The 15,759-nt window shown below is 38.5% G+C and overlaps 1 protein-coding gene across 2 annotated transcripts in view; it reads right to left on the bottom strand.

Annotated features, from left to right (window-relative positions):
* Positions 1–1,606: 1,606 nt before the first annotated feature.
* KLHL15 (kelch like family member 15) overlaps positions 1,607–15,759 on the bottom strand; it is a 34,465-nt gene continuing 20,312 nt past the window's right edge. The window contains exons 3-4 of one of the 2 annotated variants that reach the window (XM_082718260.1): positions 5,885–6,976; positions 1,607–5,568 (exon numbers count right to left, since the gene is read on the bottom strand). In XM_082718260.1, coding sequence (XP_082574386.1) covers positions 5,557–5,568; positions 5,885–6,976 — 1,104 coding nt within the window. In that variant the 3' untranslated portion in view covers positions 1,607–5,556. Of the gene's footprint in view, positions 6,977–15,759 lie in introns of both variants that reach the window. The other variant, XM_082718259.1, reaches the window with a different exon arrangement.

Below are 15,759 nucleotides of genomic sequence, written 5' to 3'. Positions count from 1 at the left end.
TGACAAAGGCCGTGATGTCCAGGCTGGTTCTTGCAGGCCAAAGAAGGCGTGGCCAGGACAGGCAAAGGAGAAGAGCATGTGCAGAGGCAGAGAGCCACAGGGAACAGTGTATTCTGGGGACTCCAAGTTGCTTACGTAGCTAGAATGTGGGGTGTAGAAGACTGGACAGGTACAAAGGTAGCAAAACACGAAGGGTTTTGTGTGGCACCCTGCGGAGTTTGGATCTTATTCTCAGAGTGAAGGGAGATTATGAAAGGCTGTTGAATCTCAGGATGGTCTATGCTTCAGAAGCTCCCTCTGGCAGCAGTGTAGAAAAGGGATCCTGGAGGTAGATCAGAAAGCCAGCTCCAGGCGGCCAGCAAGAATAATGAGGGCCTGAATGAGCCAAGATGCTGGGGCGAAGCGGACAGAGGGAGTGGTAGACCATTCCTAGGCTTCTGACTTGAACAATACCAGGCAATGGTACAGCCACATAACCGAGGGAACACAGGACAAGGGGCAGGTGTTTGGGAAGGAGTTAATGCATTCAGGTTTGCACTTGTTGGGTTTGAAATTCTGACAGAACGTGTACAAGATGTTCAGGAGATGGGTGGGACTCTGGGTTGAGACACAGATTTGACAGGTTTCAGGATAGAAGGTTGTTGAAGCCATAGGTGTGGAGGGCAAGGGCAAGGGCTGCGGAGACTAAGCAACAGACAAAACTGGCGGGAACTGCATCTCCCTCTTCCAAACGCCTACAGCACATGCCTGGAGCTCAGACGGCATCTGTCATGCGCTGCAACATTTATTTAGCTCTGCGCCTGTGGGCCACAGAAAGTGTCACGCTAGATGTGAACGTATGAAGAGAAATAAAAGATCCTTTCGTCCACGGAGGCTATGATGTCATTGGGGGGGAAGGAATTCTACCCAACTATTATGAAAATGAAATGAAGAGTTATGAATATGCTGAGTGTAGAAGAGGCAATTAATCCAATGGAAGATATAACCCAGGCTTCGGGAAAAGAGGAGAGCATCTGAGTTGAGGTGGGAAAAGAAGTGGATTTCACAAGCAGGGAAGGGGAAAGAAGGCAAGTAATTTGAGGCTGGAAACTAACAGATCACAAGAGAATGGAGTGCGGGAAGTGACAGAGAGAAAGAAGCTGGAAGGGTGGCATGAGGCCAGGATCCAGGGAATCCTGCTGAGATTTCTCAGGAGTCCATTTTAAAGAAGGCACACACGGGCCTATGCACACCCAAGGGCCTGTGATGTAGCTCGCTTCGTTTCTGCCTATTCACTAACCTCAGAAACACATTTAAGAACGATCAATCACAAATGCTAAAGGAAACCTACAAAACCACCACACTACATTTCCATTCTGCAAAACCGCGTTAGTGGAACTTTAATTACTTGGCTTCATTATAAAATTTCCACTGCATGTAAGTGTAAATAATTTCACTCTAATGCACTCATTTGAATCTGTGGCTGAAAGCATTGGTAGAAATCCCATTTTTGTGGCACTTCCTTGGCACACTGAAGGAAAACAAAATGTATACTGTTAATCAAGTCCTGAGTGACTCTGAAAGTGATGGGTTGCATAAAGATAGCAAATAATAAGAGAAAAATCTATTTTAAAGATTAAAAATATTTTATTTAAACTTTTCTTCATAAACACTTTTAACATTTTTTTTTTCAATTTAAAAACAGAATGGATAGCATAAACATGTTTGAATAGATTATATTCACGGCTTGGGAAAAATTACCTGACAAAAATGTAAAGGCTTTCAAAACAGGTATAAAAGGCAAACCTTAAATTATTCTAAGATTTTTAAATCGGCCCTAGGATTATTTGACTACTGGCCCAAAATGTACCTAAAGGTCAAAATATTTTTCTATAGACAAAGGATGCCCAAGAGGTAGAGGGCATATACAAGTTAGGTAGAAAATAACCTCTCTGACCACCTCACTGTAACTCTCCTTCAGAAAGCGAACACCTAATCCTTACTGACACACTGATAGATAAGGTTTTTAATGCAGTTGTTCCCAAAGATGTAAAAAGAAAATCCAAGAATATCGAGGGGGAACAAAGCAAGCTGATGGCATTCTCTCGGTGTTGCTCACGTAACACCGAAGTTACACGGGTACATGTACTAAAAGGCTAGGACTTCCACGAGCTTACTGATTCCAGTCTATGTCTATTGAATATTTGACTTTATAAACTCTCAATAAACTAATTTTTCAGGACTTTCATTTTAAAGATAAATCTCTTTTTAGAAGATATTTATTCCCAAACCAACTCTAATCTGATTGAACAAACATATGTTCCCTAAAAATGTTCAGAGTACAAAAAAAAAAAATCAAAAATGTGTAATAGGCAAAAAAGAAAAATGGCACTAGCAGTTTTACTGCCATATAGCCCTCAGTTATATCTAATTTACACTATTATCTATGTTGTGTTTTACTTCAGTCTAAAACTTTAAATTATGTATTCTCAAAAGAGCTAGTCTTTTCTGAGATAGCTTATAAACTGAAATATCAATTTATATTATAAACTGAAATGTTATGACCTACAACCACATATACATATATAAAAATAGTCCCACTGAACGTTTGACATGTTTAGATTATGCAGCTCAAATAATTTGTTATAAAATATTTTAAAGCTTAGTTTCATGTAATTAAGACAAAACTCTCCATTTTTACCACTTCTCCTCACACAAATGTGTGTGTCCTTTACTATGACTCGAGCAGGCTTCCCAGAATGAGGTGTCCAAAGGTGCTGCTTTAGAAAAGATAAGTGAAGGGCTCAGTCAATATTTCACAAATTAGAGTAACACACACACAGAGCAGAGTAATGAGGACACACAGAATGCTGTCTCAAGAAAAGCTAATAGTTCTATTAATTAAGCTTTGCTTTTTTTAAAAACCAGTAGTATTTCTTCCAATATAAAACCTTCAATGTGAGAATCTTGGATTTTATGAAATGGCTGTAGTGCAAGGATTTTCTTTAAGCAGACTAAAATCGAAACTGAGAGGGTCAAAGATATGGAGAACAAACATTTCTAATTAAGATGTAATTAATGAAAATCGGCTATTTTTGTAAAGTCTGCCGTTTAAAATGTAAAGTGAAAACACACAAGGATCACAACAGTTACACTGTATAGTTTCCAATCTGACTGAATTAAAAAAAAAACTATTTTGAGCACATACAATGTAGATTAACAAAAATGGTTCCAAATGAAGCACACAAAAAATAAACTTGAAAAAAATTCTATGGAAAATTTTTCCATAGTTTAGTATAACAAAAATAAATCTCTTTCAACAATTAAACCACAATTTTAAAAGGGAATGTAAGTTAATCATGGATTTAAAATAACCTATATTAGCACTACATATAAACAGGTGAGTTTTCTCAATACATTCAGAACCCAAGCAATAGCAACTATTCTTAAAGCTCAAAACTGATTACAGCTAACATCAGGTCAGACATGACTTATGTGTGAAGCTGAACCCAGAGTTAGTTCAAGTTAAGATTTCAGAAATTTTCTAAAATGTGAACTTTGATCTTGGTCTTGTGTCTTGAGAATGGAGACCAAGAATATGCAACTGTTCGCCCAGACTTTACCCTAACTGGGGCTATGAAGTCATACCTAAGCAATTAAAGAGAACCACCACTGGTGTGTGACGTATAAAAGCCTGATGGGGTACCCTGTCTCGATTTTTTCCAGCAAAAGACAACGATGAGGAAAATAATGAAGACGTTATTATTGTTATTTTCTTTAAAGCAAGACAGCACACACACAAAACATTAAACCAACTAATGTATTAGAAAAAGAATTAAATGGCTAACCTAATGCCTAACTTTCAAAAGTAAAATGATTAAAAATGCTTTTTAAAAGGTAGAAAAAGACTTTTACTCATATTACTATGGCCAACAAGATACTGAATTCCGTTTTAAGAAAGTGAAAGTAAATGACAGAACCACTTAATAAAAATTTAAGTCTCATATACAAAAGAATATCATTAACTTGATTTCTAAAACCAACGCCAATGTTTCTCTTTCTCAAAAACTACTTGTGTACCTGACTGTTTCTTAAACTCAAATGTCTCCGGTTTTGGAGTTTTAAAATCAGGCGTTCTTTTCATAGTTATCTAATTGCAAAAAAACAAAAACAAAAAAAAAAAAACAAAAAAAAACAAAAAAAACAAAAAAAAACAAAAAGTCTTCACATTTCCGTGACTTCACCCTTCCATTTTGTGTTCAGTGGTGGCAGCAGCAAAAAAAAAAAAAAAAAAAAAAAAAAAGAAACTAGAAAATTTATACAACAGCCATAGAAGAAGGCATTGCAATATTGCACCAATATCCTAAGACCTGGCAAGTTTTGCCAGTGTAGAACTAGTCTGTATCAGATATAGACTCTACTCAGGAGAAAATGGCATCCATGTGAATGATCCACTCCCTGGTTATTCTTGCTTAATCTTGTTCTTCCTTCTGAGTTTAAAGAGTTGAAAGGTGCGCGGCTAATCCTACAACACTTACTATAAATGCTTTTAAACAGTTATTCTTGATCTGTTCTGAACTTTGAGGTTACTATCCTTCATGCTAGTAGCTTTCAGTAAATAAAACAAAGGCTGGGGGCTTACATCCCCGGTGCCACTAAGTATTCTGTACTAAATAAACAAGTAGATATGACCAGTAAGATTATAATTCTGTTTCTTACCTCTACATCAAAAATGAGCTCAAATTTTCCACGAGTTGCTACTTTCCATTCAATAACAGACGCAGTGGCCTTACTGAGTGTAAAGAATGGGAGTTGCACTTACTTTTAAGGGGCCTCTATTTAGGAGTCTGGTATGACCTAAATGCTCTTTAAAAGTGCTTGCACGCCGCAAGGCCCGGGCTGCGTCTACCACTCCGACTCTCACTAAAAACAGGGTAACATTAAACAGACTGCAAAGAAAAACATTTTCAAAAAGAAGACATACATTGAATAAGGAACACTAACGTTTACTTTTGAAAAGAAAATATAAAATGTTAGTTTTCAGAAATCCATACATGTTTCAGGAATACACGAGTTCCAGTATTACTGAATCAGTATGGACTGAAGATAGGCTACTTTGATACCAATGAGGACTCCAGTTATTTTAACTTTCTAAAAATGTTAATACACGAAAAGACGTTACATCTAAAATTCAACAAGTATGGCAAACCGTGTGTGCAAGTGCACTAGCTTAAAAATATAGAATCCTAACCACGCATAAAAGGAGATGTGCCTTATATGTTCATAAGATGTATGCAAGTATGGATATGCTTTCACTAACACAATGCAGATAAGAGAAGGCAGCTTAGAAATAGTGTTTTGAATATAAAAAAGTTAATTTTGTAGAAAATTTATATTTTTGCATTTTCAGCAAAAAGCCATGCAAAAAGGTCAAGAGTTTTAAACTTAAATTATAAAACCAAAAGGTCTAACAGACTGTAATACACTGAAACGTTCCAAAAGATTTCAGATCGAGATAGGAACTGAAATTACATCCAGTGACACTTATCAGGTCTTCTCTTAGAAGATGCAGGACTCCTATGCTGACATCTGAAAGAAATGTTTAAAGCACAAAATCAACTTCCCAGATAAGTGGATCACTCTATTAAACTGCTTCTGGAAGTAGTTTCAAGAGCTAGCGCTTAGAATGAACTTATTGCATGAGTCTGAGGCCACTAAAAAGAAAAAAAAAAACGGATGCTAGCACAGAATGAAAATTTTTTTACGATACTAGACCAATGGCTTTGATAGTAAAACTGGTGAGGTTTTTCTTCACTTTTTTTTAATTAACTACTTCGTCACAAACAAATCTTTTGTTTGGCTTTTTTTTAAAGGGAGAAAGATGTCATTAGTTGCAACGCCTGACCTCGTCCAGTATATATTCCGGGAAGTGCAGGTTGCACACTTGTAAACCATCCAGCTTGCAGGGCATCCGCGGGTACTCATCTTCCTTCCACTTGTTTTCTTCTGGATCAAAAGTAAGGATGGAATCGCTGTAATGACCGTTGTAGCAAAGGCCTCCGAGAACCATTATTTGTTTGTCCAGCACAGTCACACCATGGCCACTTCTGCCAATTGGCATGGATGCCAAGATGGTCCACTGATCAGTCTCTGGGTTGTACACTTCTGTGGAAGGGCATCCCTGAGACTCAAAAGAGGCCCTCAAGATCACACAGACACCACCGAAGACATAAAGCTTGCCGTTGTAAGAAATCATCTTGTGAAAGCATCTTGCGTAATTCATTTTGCTCTTATTCTCCCAACAGTTGGTAACCACTTGCGTTCTTCTGGTCCGCTGTTCTATGGTCCCTTCTTTACTGGGGTCGAACACGCACACTTGTTTGGAGGTGGAAGATGAGGTGATCCCACCGGTGATAAACAACTTGTTGTTGAGCACTGTCCCTTCATGTCCGTATTTGTTAACTGGATAAGGATCCACGAATTCCCATTTATCATTGGTGATGTCGTATCTCTCGGTTGAATAGAAAGTCTCATCTCTGGTTCTGCCAGCTACGGCATAAATAAACTTCCCAATAACACCAACTGCAAACTCTGAACGTGGCACTGACATGTCTGCCATCCGGAGCCAAGAGTTCTGCCTCGGGTCATACCTGAACACTTTGGAAGAAGCATGGAATTCGCCATCTGGGCCCAGTTCTTCCCCGCCCAACAAGAACACGAAGTTATTGACGATAGCAAGGCAGTCCGGGCGCAGAGGAACCTGCGGGCCTTCCAGCTCCCACCAGACTCTTGGCTTCTTTAAGAGAAGGATTTTACTGTTAACCATGCTATGTCCAATCATTCCTCGGAATACTGTAGTTTGGGGTTTGGCAGAGCGGATGCGGCTGGATTTCATGTCCAACAAAGGCTGCTGGTGAACGTTCTGAAAGTAATTCAATGCTTGGTCAACTTCATAGCGCAGCTGTCGGGAGTATCTATAAAATTCGGATGTCTTAACCTAAGAATACAAGTAAAATAATTTAACCAAAAGAAAGAACATCAATGGCAAAAAAAAAAAAATATATCAAAGCCAACTAAGGAGACTAGTGTATGATCTAAGGCTTGCTGTACTAAAACTGCTTTTCTTGTTAAGATCACATACTTTTTTTTAAACAAAGCTATTATATATTTGTTTTTATAATCTATGCACAGTCCCAAGCCTTTCAAAGTAAACAAGCTATTTTCCAGGCACAAGCTAAATTCCTCTAGCAAAATATACTGATCATCTATTCTGTATCAGGCCCTGGGATATAAGTGGTGATTATGAGGACAAACAGAGGTTTCACAGTAGAGGGAGTCACGGCCATGGTTTCCTTAACCACAAGGAACACTGTAAGAGCAACCATGACTGAATAACTTGGGCAATCAAGTTAGTGAGTTAGTAGAAATTTTAGAAGATGCAAAATTCTCAGTAGGTTTTTCCTATAAAGACTTGGTCAGATATCAGCAGCTCCTACAACCATCAAGCAGGTGACAAGGTCCAATTTTTTTCCTTTTTGTTTTTGGAGCTGGAACTACCTCATTGTGAGGATTTTCTTTTTTAACCAAAATCTTATGAAGCACTTTTAAGTACTGTGCTAAGTTCCATAGGGAGACAAAAATGTTAAGTATAAGATGGGGTCTGTTTCCTCAAAGAACTTCGAATATGTTTGGGGAAATGAAAACAGACACAGATTTGCCAACAAGCGAACGAGGCGGTTGGCGGCTGGGAACGAGAGCACACAGTCCATCTGTGAGTGCTGCAGATGTGAAGACAGGGAACATACCAAACCGGCCCAAAAGACAGGCTGCCTCGTGGAAGAGGTAGGAAGCTGGACAACCACGAAGAAAAAGCCCGTGTCATAATGACAAGGATGAGGTGAGAGTCTCCCATGTCGACGGGAAAATCAGATATTGAGAGAGGAAACGGGCACAAGTGCATGACTGACGTGAAGTAGGGATAGGTTCCCAAAGCGAGGACTCTGACTGATCGGACTTGAGGTGCTCTGGAGAGTGCGGTCACTAAGGGACACGGGAGAGGCATTCCACCTCACTGGTGATCCATCTGAGCTGCTGAGAGGACACGGACATGGCGAGGTCCAGGCACCCGTGGGGGATCCAGGGGGACTGCTTGGGAGGGAGCCAGCACCAGGCATTTACTTAGAGCTTCCTTTTCCTCCCTCTGCCCTGTCTTTCTCATTCATTCCCCACCTCGGTCCAAAGAAAGTCTGAAACAGAAAGGACCACAAATGTGTTTTAAGTATTTTGGTCACTGCCTTTCAATATAATTGGCTTCCTTTGTAATCCCAATCACTGAACTTTATGGCTTTAGTATCATTATTCTGAGAAGGGGTCCTTCCGTGGGTTTCACCAGGGTAGCGAAAGAGTAAACAGCACAAAAAAAGGTTGAGAATTCCTTGTCTTACTGCGTAAAAGAGACAAAATGGATATCAATACTTCACTGAGGCTTTACATGTAATATCTCAAGTTAAATTATTCCTCCCATAAGAGAGTAACAATCATCACTATTTTTCTAAAAAAATGAGGATCAATTGTAAGATGAAAAAACTGAGGCGTAGACCCTTAAGTGACGTGCCCAAATTGTTCACATGACTAAAACTGATAGAGCAGGGATCCGAAACTTGCACCAGGACAGTCTTGCTCCAAAGCTATTTCCAAGAGGTTACTGCACAGCTTCCACTACTCATTAGAAAACTCTTTAAATGACAAACTCATTTATTAAAACACTTAACATACATGTTCAACAAGTTATCCTAATGACCCTTCTCAAAGAAAAGATAGTATAATGGTTCTTGAAACCAAGAATCAATTGCGTGGATCACAATGACTGGACATCCAACCCAACTCTTCCTAGCAAAACACCTAATGTAGAAGAGATCAAATAATGAATGGTAAAGAAGTAATTTCAATAAACAGTCTAATAATAAAAAATATAGATCTGAAGTCTCATCCTCTACTTTTGCTTCACATATAAAAACGTACAGAACAAAGGAAATGAAGTGAGCTTCAATCACTTATGAGAAACAATGGAAACCTATATCGCCATCATCACCGAGTGTTTATTTACATGGAACGATGTTCACAATAGATTCAGTTTTTTAAAAAAGCAATTGTACACTGGTAGCTCAACTGAATAAGATTTTGTGTATGCCCGCTTGCGTTAATAATGATTATCTCTGAAACTTCACAAACATCTCTGCATTCTTTTTTATGTATCATATTTATAAACAAAAAGAATCTTGCCATTTAAAAACTGGGTCTCTTAAAACCATCAAATACACATTTGCTTAGGAAAAACGAGCATCTTTTTTTGTCTTTCCATTTCTTCTATGAATTGCCTAATGGTGTATCTCACCCATTTTTCCTCACCTTTTTCTTAATTGCAAGAGCTAAAAGGCAATACCCTGGAAATCAACAAGAAACAGAAACCTCAAATTAAATATTTAAGTGCCTACTGTGCACAGCCAGTGGCCTGAGAGCTACACAGGTTTTGAAGTAACAGAATCCCTTCCAGCAATGTAATTAAGCACCACGTCAAGCTGCCCAGGATAGCCGATTAAGAATCCAGTAGAGGAAAATATCCAACCTTGGCACTCAGGAGTTGTGGGATCTTGGGCAAGTAACTCAACATCCTTATAGTCATTTCCTCATCTGTATTACTGGGAAAACAATACTAGTACCTATGGCTCATAACCCTAAGGCAGGAGACAAGCAAGATCATCTATGTGAAAAGGAGACTATGGTACCTGTCATGTGGCAATGTACAATGAACAGCCATTCTTAGCTACCATCACTGACCAGCGGACATCTGTAAAAGTGTCAGCTTAAGTCAGTGCGTCTGATGATGTACTTTTGGTCTGCATAAAAATTCAGTCTTTCCAAAGTAAGAGGAGAAAGGAGAGAAACTGTTACTCTGGACCTAATTCTCCCCAATAAAACATGATTGGTAAGATGCAAGGAGGAGGAAGCTTTATAGAAAGCAGCCATGTCATTTGGAAATCGAGAAGGGAAGGGGAATGTTGCACATATTGGATAGGCAGATTTCAAGTTTTTTAAAGGAAAATTAGGATCAATTCCAAGATCGGAAACTGTGTAAAGAAGCTCAAGAAGGCTTGGAGGCTCTCAAAAGCATAATGCTGACTGCATAATTGCAAAACACACTGATGAGGGGAAGAAAAGGGGAAAGTATCTAAAAAATCTGATGTGCTGCACAGAGAACTTTCTGGAATTCAGATGTTAAAAAACCACTTACAACAGATGGTAAAAAAAAAAAAAAACAACCCACAAAAAACAAGTATTACAAAGGGTGAAATGGAGCTGTAAGCATATTGTAAACGAGGCTAAAGCCTCAGGATGAACTGTGACTTTACAAAGCGCCAGATAATGAATAAACGGCGTCTTAGAGGTTAGAGTAAAAAGAAGTAGAGGTAAAAGGGAAGCCCCTCCTGGATGGGGTGGTTAATGTAATAGTAACAGAGACAAATAGCCTTCTCCTATTTTATTTCCATTCTTGGCTAAGGATGTTTTCTTCTTTCTAATCTGAAGATCAAACACAATGACTAAGAAGAAACTTAAATCCAAGATGGCTGAGGAAAAAAAAAAAGAAAAACTAGATAGATATTCTCATTAAATTCAAGTCATTTGATCTCAAAATCACATCCTGGGATCCTGAGAGGCTTCACAGATAAGGCTGCTTAATTGCTTTTCGTAATCTGTGTGGAATCATGAATGGGAAAGTACTAGAAGCCAGACTTCCAAACTACGGACTGGTTAGCCTGAGGCTGATCTGTATTGTTAAAAAACATCACTTGCGATAAGAAAGCGCTCCACGCTGGGAGGCAGCATGGACTCACCCAGCAATGCCAAACCTTGACCACTTCCAGTTGAATGAGGACGTAACAGAACTGGCAGAGAATGAGAGAACCTATGAATGTGGCAAAGTAATCAACAAGTCCAATGATAAAGAGAAACACCAGGGACCCATGAACCACATAAAACTACAGAAATACTTGTGTTAATGCATTCTAGGAGCAGGGGGTGGGGGCACAGTAAAGTGAGAGGGTGGGAAGTCCACAGCTTTTGTCAAATACTCCAGGGATCCATAAACTCCAATGGAAAGCTATAACTGACTACCCTCAATACAGACTAACAATGCGATAGGGGAGAAGAAAATCATGGACTGAATTAAAACAGACAATCCCACCCTCTCCATTTGGTGAAACCACAGCTAAGAGGGCTGAGTTCCATCACTACAATTTAGACATCACAAAGCGGACCACATCCCGGACAGCAAAGGGATCCAAACCATATGAAAAAATGGTAAAACTGACAAGGAATGTTTAAACTCAAGAGAAAACTTGCGAGAAAGATGGCAACCGTTTTCAGGACCAGTCAGTGGAAGTTAGAAGGAAGATTTGGGGGCCAGCATAGGGAAAAGCTTTCTAACTAGAACTGTCAAGATAATGGATGTTCATTACATTATTTTAGGAGCACAGAAACCAGGACAACTCAAATATCTCACAAATAAGACACTGGTTGGCTGAACTCTCGTATGCAGTCTTTACCATATGCAGTCATTAAAAAGGAGGAGGTTAATCCACACGCATGAACACAGCTGTTCAAATGTCAAGTGACAAAAACTGCAGAAGAGTGTAACATTCTCAAAAAATAAAAATGGACTCTTTTATACAGCTGGCAGTATATTCAGAGGAAAACATATGTATACACATACAAAATGCAGTTGCCCCTTTTCGGGTTCTATATAGGTCTGTACTTGGCTTTTTTTTTCTTTTTTTAACAAGGACTATGGTAAGAAGGGTATGGGTACCTATTCTCCCCAAGTCAGGACTGCCACCTCTGGAGTCAGCATTCCTGCCAGTGGAGGTAGTCCAGGCGGGACCACGTATCAGGAGCGCCACGGAGGGGTCCTGGCGTCACATGAGGATGAGGCACCACGGCCTGTGTGATAGCCTTCCACATTCCAAACCCAGGCTCTTACAGATTCCATCAAACTGAGTCAGCTTAACTACTTCTTATAGTCATTCTCCTGTCTCATTTGCTACCCAACCTTTGGGTCCCTTTGTCCTTTTCTCCCTCCATCCATTCTGTTGTCTTCCTTTGAAACTCCAGCTCCAAAGAATTTAAAACGTCACTTCAACTCTGTTAAAATCCACATCACAGCTCCATATCTTTATCCAGCCTGTTCTACCTGTGGGCCCCCAATAATGGAAGCTGTGTCTTTGAGATAGTAGATTATACCCAAGAACATCTTCTAACCAAAGAAATTTAGCTCCTCCTCTCTGTCACAACTCAAAGTTCTAGATCTACCTTGCCCTTTTCCCAGGGCTACAATTTTCCTCTGAAACCAAATAATACAAATAAGCACAATTATAATTAGTTTCTTCTTTCATCAAAGAAATGGGGAATTAATGCCTCTTTGATAATCCTGGACAAAGTAATTACAGATACTCTGCTTTAAAACAAAAGGTGGAGGGCTGTATGAATGGAGTCATTTGAATGCATTAACAAAGGGAGCTATCAAAAAATAACCACGTGGCTCATCCTTAAGCATTTCTCCCATCATTCACTCCCCACCTAACAGTTTATCTGTAGATCAGGTACTTCCAAAAGCAAGATATGGGGGAAAATGACATTTCTTTCATATTCTAAAGAACTTTCCTTATCCTTTCATAGGATTAAAAAAAGCTGTCTTAATACTTAGAATATATTCAATATTACTTTTCTTACTTTGATACTTTAAAACTGCATTACAAAAAAGCATCTTCTCTTATACTGAATACAAAATTAAATTTGTTACCTCTCAAAAACAGTGATCTGAAAATCCTAAATTGGCCATTTCTTCCTCTGATCTTTTAATGTAATTGTGTATGTGCATATAAAGGAGAAAATGTGAGAAATTATCAAATTGGAATGTGGTTCCTATAAATATATACTCAGGTGAAGAAATAATAGCTAGATATTACCACTGGCCAAAAATTCCATGTTTCTTCCTCCACTATCAAAATGTTACATCATCCATTCATTAAATTTTTATCTTGTAAAGGTAATTCATGTATTTTGAGAATTTTGAGAATTAAAACAGAATTGGTGATATAACTAAAACAGCCATTTCCACAGAGCTTACTACTTTTGTTTGATTAAAAATCTGCAATTTAAAAAATCTACTAAAACTGGCTCAGCCAGTAAAGCATGTGACTCTTGATCTCTGAGTCGTAAGTTCCTGCCCCACACTGAGTGGAGAAATTACTAAAAAATAAAATATTTAAGAAAAAATAGCTGGCTACAGTCTAAAATTATTTTAGGCCTTCAGCCAGCCAATTTAAGATATTATCAGCTATTTCACCTTTCAAAATGTTTTTTTTTTCAAATGCCCAATATACTTAAACAAAACCTCACGCCTTTTATTAGTTTATCAATCAGTGGGGGGTGGGAAGTGCCACTGGGGACCGGAATAATCCCCAAACTAAAGATCCCAGATCTTAGGCTTGACACAGTCCCCAAGTCGCTGTGATTATGGACAAGCCTCTGGTTTAGATATTTTCTCCTTATAAAAACAATCAGTTGCATGAAGATACCTAAGGCCCTTCCTATATCCCAAAATGTTAACCTAATTTTCAGAATGATGAGTATAAGGTGTCATATGGAAGGAAGACAGGCCTGGCTATCAGTTTTATCATCCCCTCTCCATAATTCAATCTGTTCAAAAGAAATATCCAGAAACAAAGCATCTACTAAAACATATTATACCTCTGGGAACCACAGCTACATTTAATATTATTTTGATATTCAGCAAAACATGGAGCAGTCTTTATGTGCTGTATTACAAAAGCATCTACCCTAGTATGAGAAGTCTCTTTATAAAATCATGCTCAGAACTGAAGCTTATACTGATATATGTTAAAATCATCACCAAAAAAGCTAGGTGCAAAATACCTTTAATTAATCCCTTTGTCCTGAAAAACTGAGTTAACGACCAAGGATAAGGCTATAAAAAAATCAGTTCCTGCTAAGCACAAATCCTCTCAGTAATACTGTAATTGCAGTCAAATACCAAGTGGTAAAAAGACAAATTTTAGTAAGGATTTACCTAACTCTTCTTCAAGCAGGCAACCGAACAGAACTTCCGAAGTCAAGAAACCAGCGTAAGTCGGGGGTAAGGGAGAGGCCTCTCCTCAACGTAATACTCCCTCTAATACAAGTTTCAGCACCATTTGGTTAGTGGTCTATCCCTTCAACTTTTCTACAGTGAAAAATATGTAGTTCAAAAATAAGTATGCTCAGAAAGTCTAATTTCCTTCCAATTTCAACGAAGTCATAGAACACCACTAGAAATTAAGTGTGCACAAGCCTAAAAGGTAGAAAATGATTTCCAGAAAGCCCCTTAAGTCCACTGTATTATTTCATTATAGTTATATTTAGATAGTACAACTAAATTCTAAAGTTCTTCCTATTTATGGAAATATTTTCAACTACATAAATACTGTAATTTCATTTAAAAATATGGTAAAACAGAAGGAAAGCCAAAAAGGTTTAATCCTAAAACTAACTTCTAAATGAGCAAGGCTTACCTGTGATACATGCAACATTTTCTGAGTAAATATTAAATCTGAGAATTAAAACTTTAAGGCCTAAAATCTTAGTACTTGCCCTTGTTCCTCTCCTGCTGCTAACCTCGTCTCCATTTTCTAACTTCTCCGATCTTGTTCGATTTCTGCTTATCATTTGGTCTCTCTCCCTCCTTTTTCTTCCGTTCATTAAAAAAACTTTCTCCTTCTACAAGTCAATATAGCTGTCTGTATTCCACCTCTTCCTGCGTGGCTAATTTCCAATTCTAGAACTTTGTTTTCTTCAGCCATTTATTTTATTTAAAAGGAAAACCAGCAAGACTGAATTTGTAAACTCCTGTTTTCACTAGGTTCCTGCCGGCTTCATACACCCCCCACCAAAGTCTCTCTCCCAGGGGAATCCAACAGCAGTGCACACCGTGAATTACCGCACCCTCCAGGAACCTACGAACCTGGGATGAATGCAAGTCAAAGGTAGAAAACAAGAGCACTCTACTCCCCTACATAAAGGGCGTAACACTTGAGGAGAAAAACACCTTGGGTGATTTTTTAAGAACTCTGCCCATGCTAATTACAATCATCCAAGTCCACGGGGCTGGGGAAGAGGGGTAGGTAAAAAGGAGACAGATACAGGAAAAAGACACCAAGTGAACGGTGAAAGTCCGCTTAACCTAATAACCTAGCTTCTACCAGAAAACCCGCTCCTCTCTGTGCTTTCACTCCAAGGGGCAAGTGAGCTAGCTGACTGTCAGTTTAAACAATTTCAAGTTTATAGCTGTGTAAGTACTATTTAATATATGAAGGGGATTTTAAACTTCTTCAAAAACAACTCAAACTTATTAGGAACCCTAACCAAATTTCACATTTGAAATCTAGGTTACTGACTTTGTAAAAACAAACAAACAAACAAACATTTGTATTGTCAAATAAAGCACTGCTTATGTTTCTCATGTACTTCAGTGAGGGTTAAGAAGCAGATTTCTGTTTTTTCCTCTAGATTTGTCTGGCTATAGCTGAAGTTATTAGAAATAAACTTTGAGTTTTCTGCTGAACTGTGGTAACACTACAGATAATGGTCTGGCTGCTGGACAGAAATTTTGGATCGCTCAAGTGTTAGATTAGTCAAAACATTCTGGAGGGCATATAGCACCTACAC

This window comes from Mustela nivalis, assembly GCF_964662115.1.
Source record: "Mustela nivalis genome assembly, chromosome: X".
NCBI lineage: Eukaryota > Metazoa > Chordata > Mammalia > Carnivora > Mustelidae > Mustela > Mustela nivalis.
Note: the sequence above shows the minus strand (reverse complement) of the source record. Positions and strands in the feature narration are given on the sequence as shown.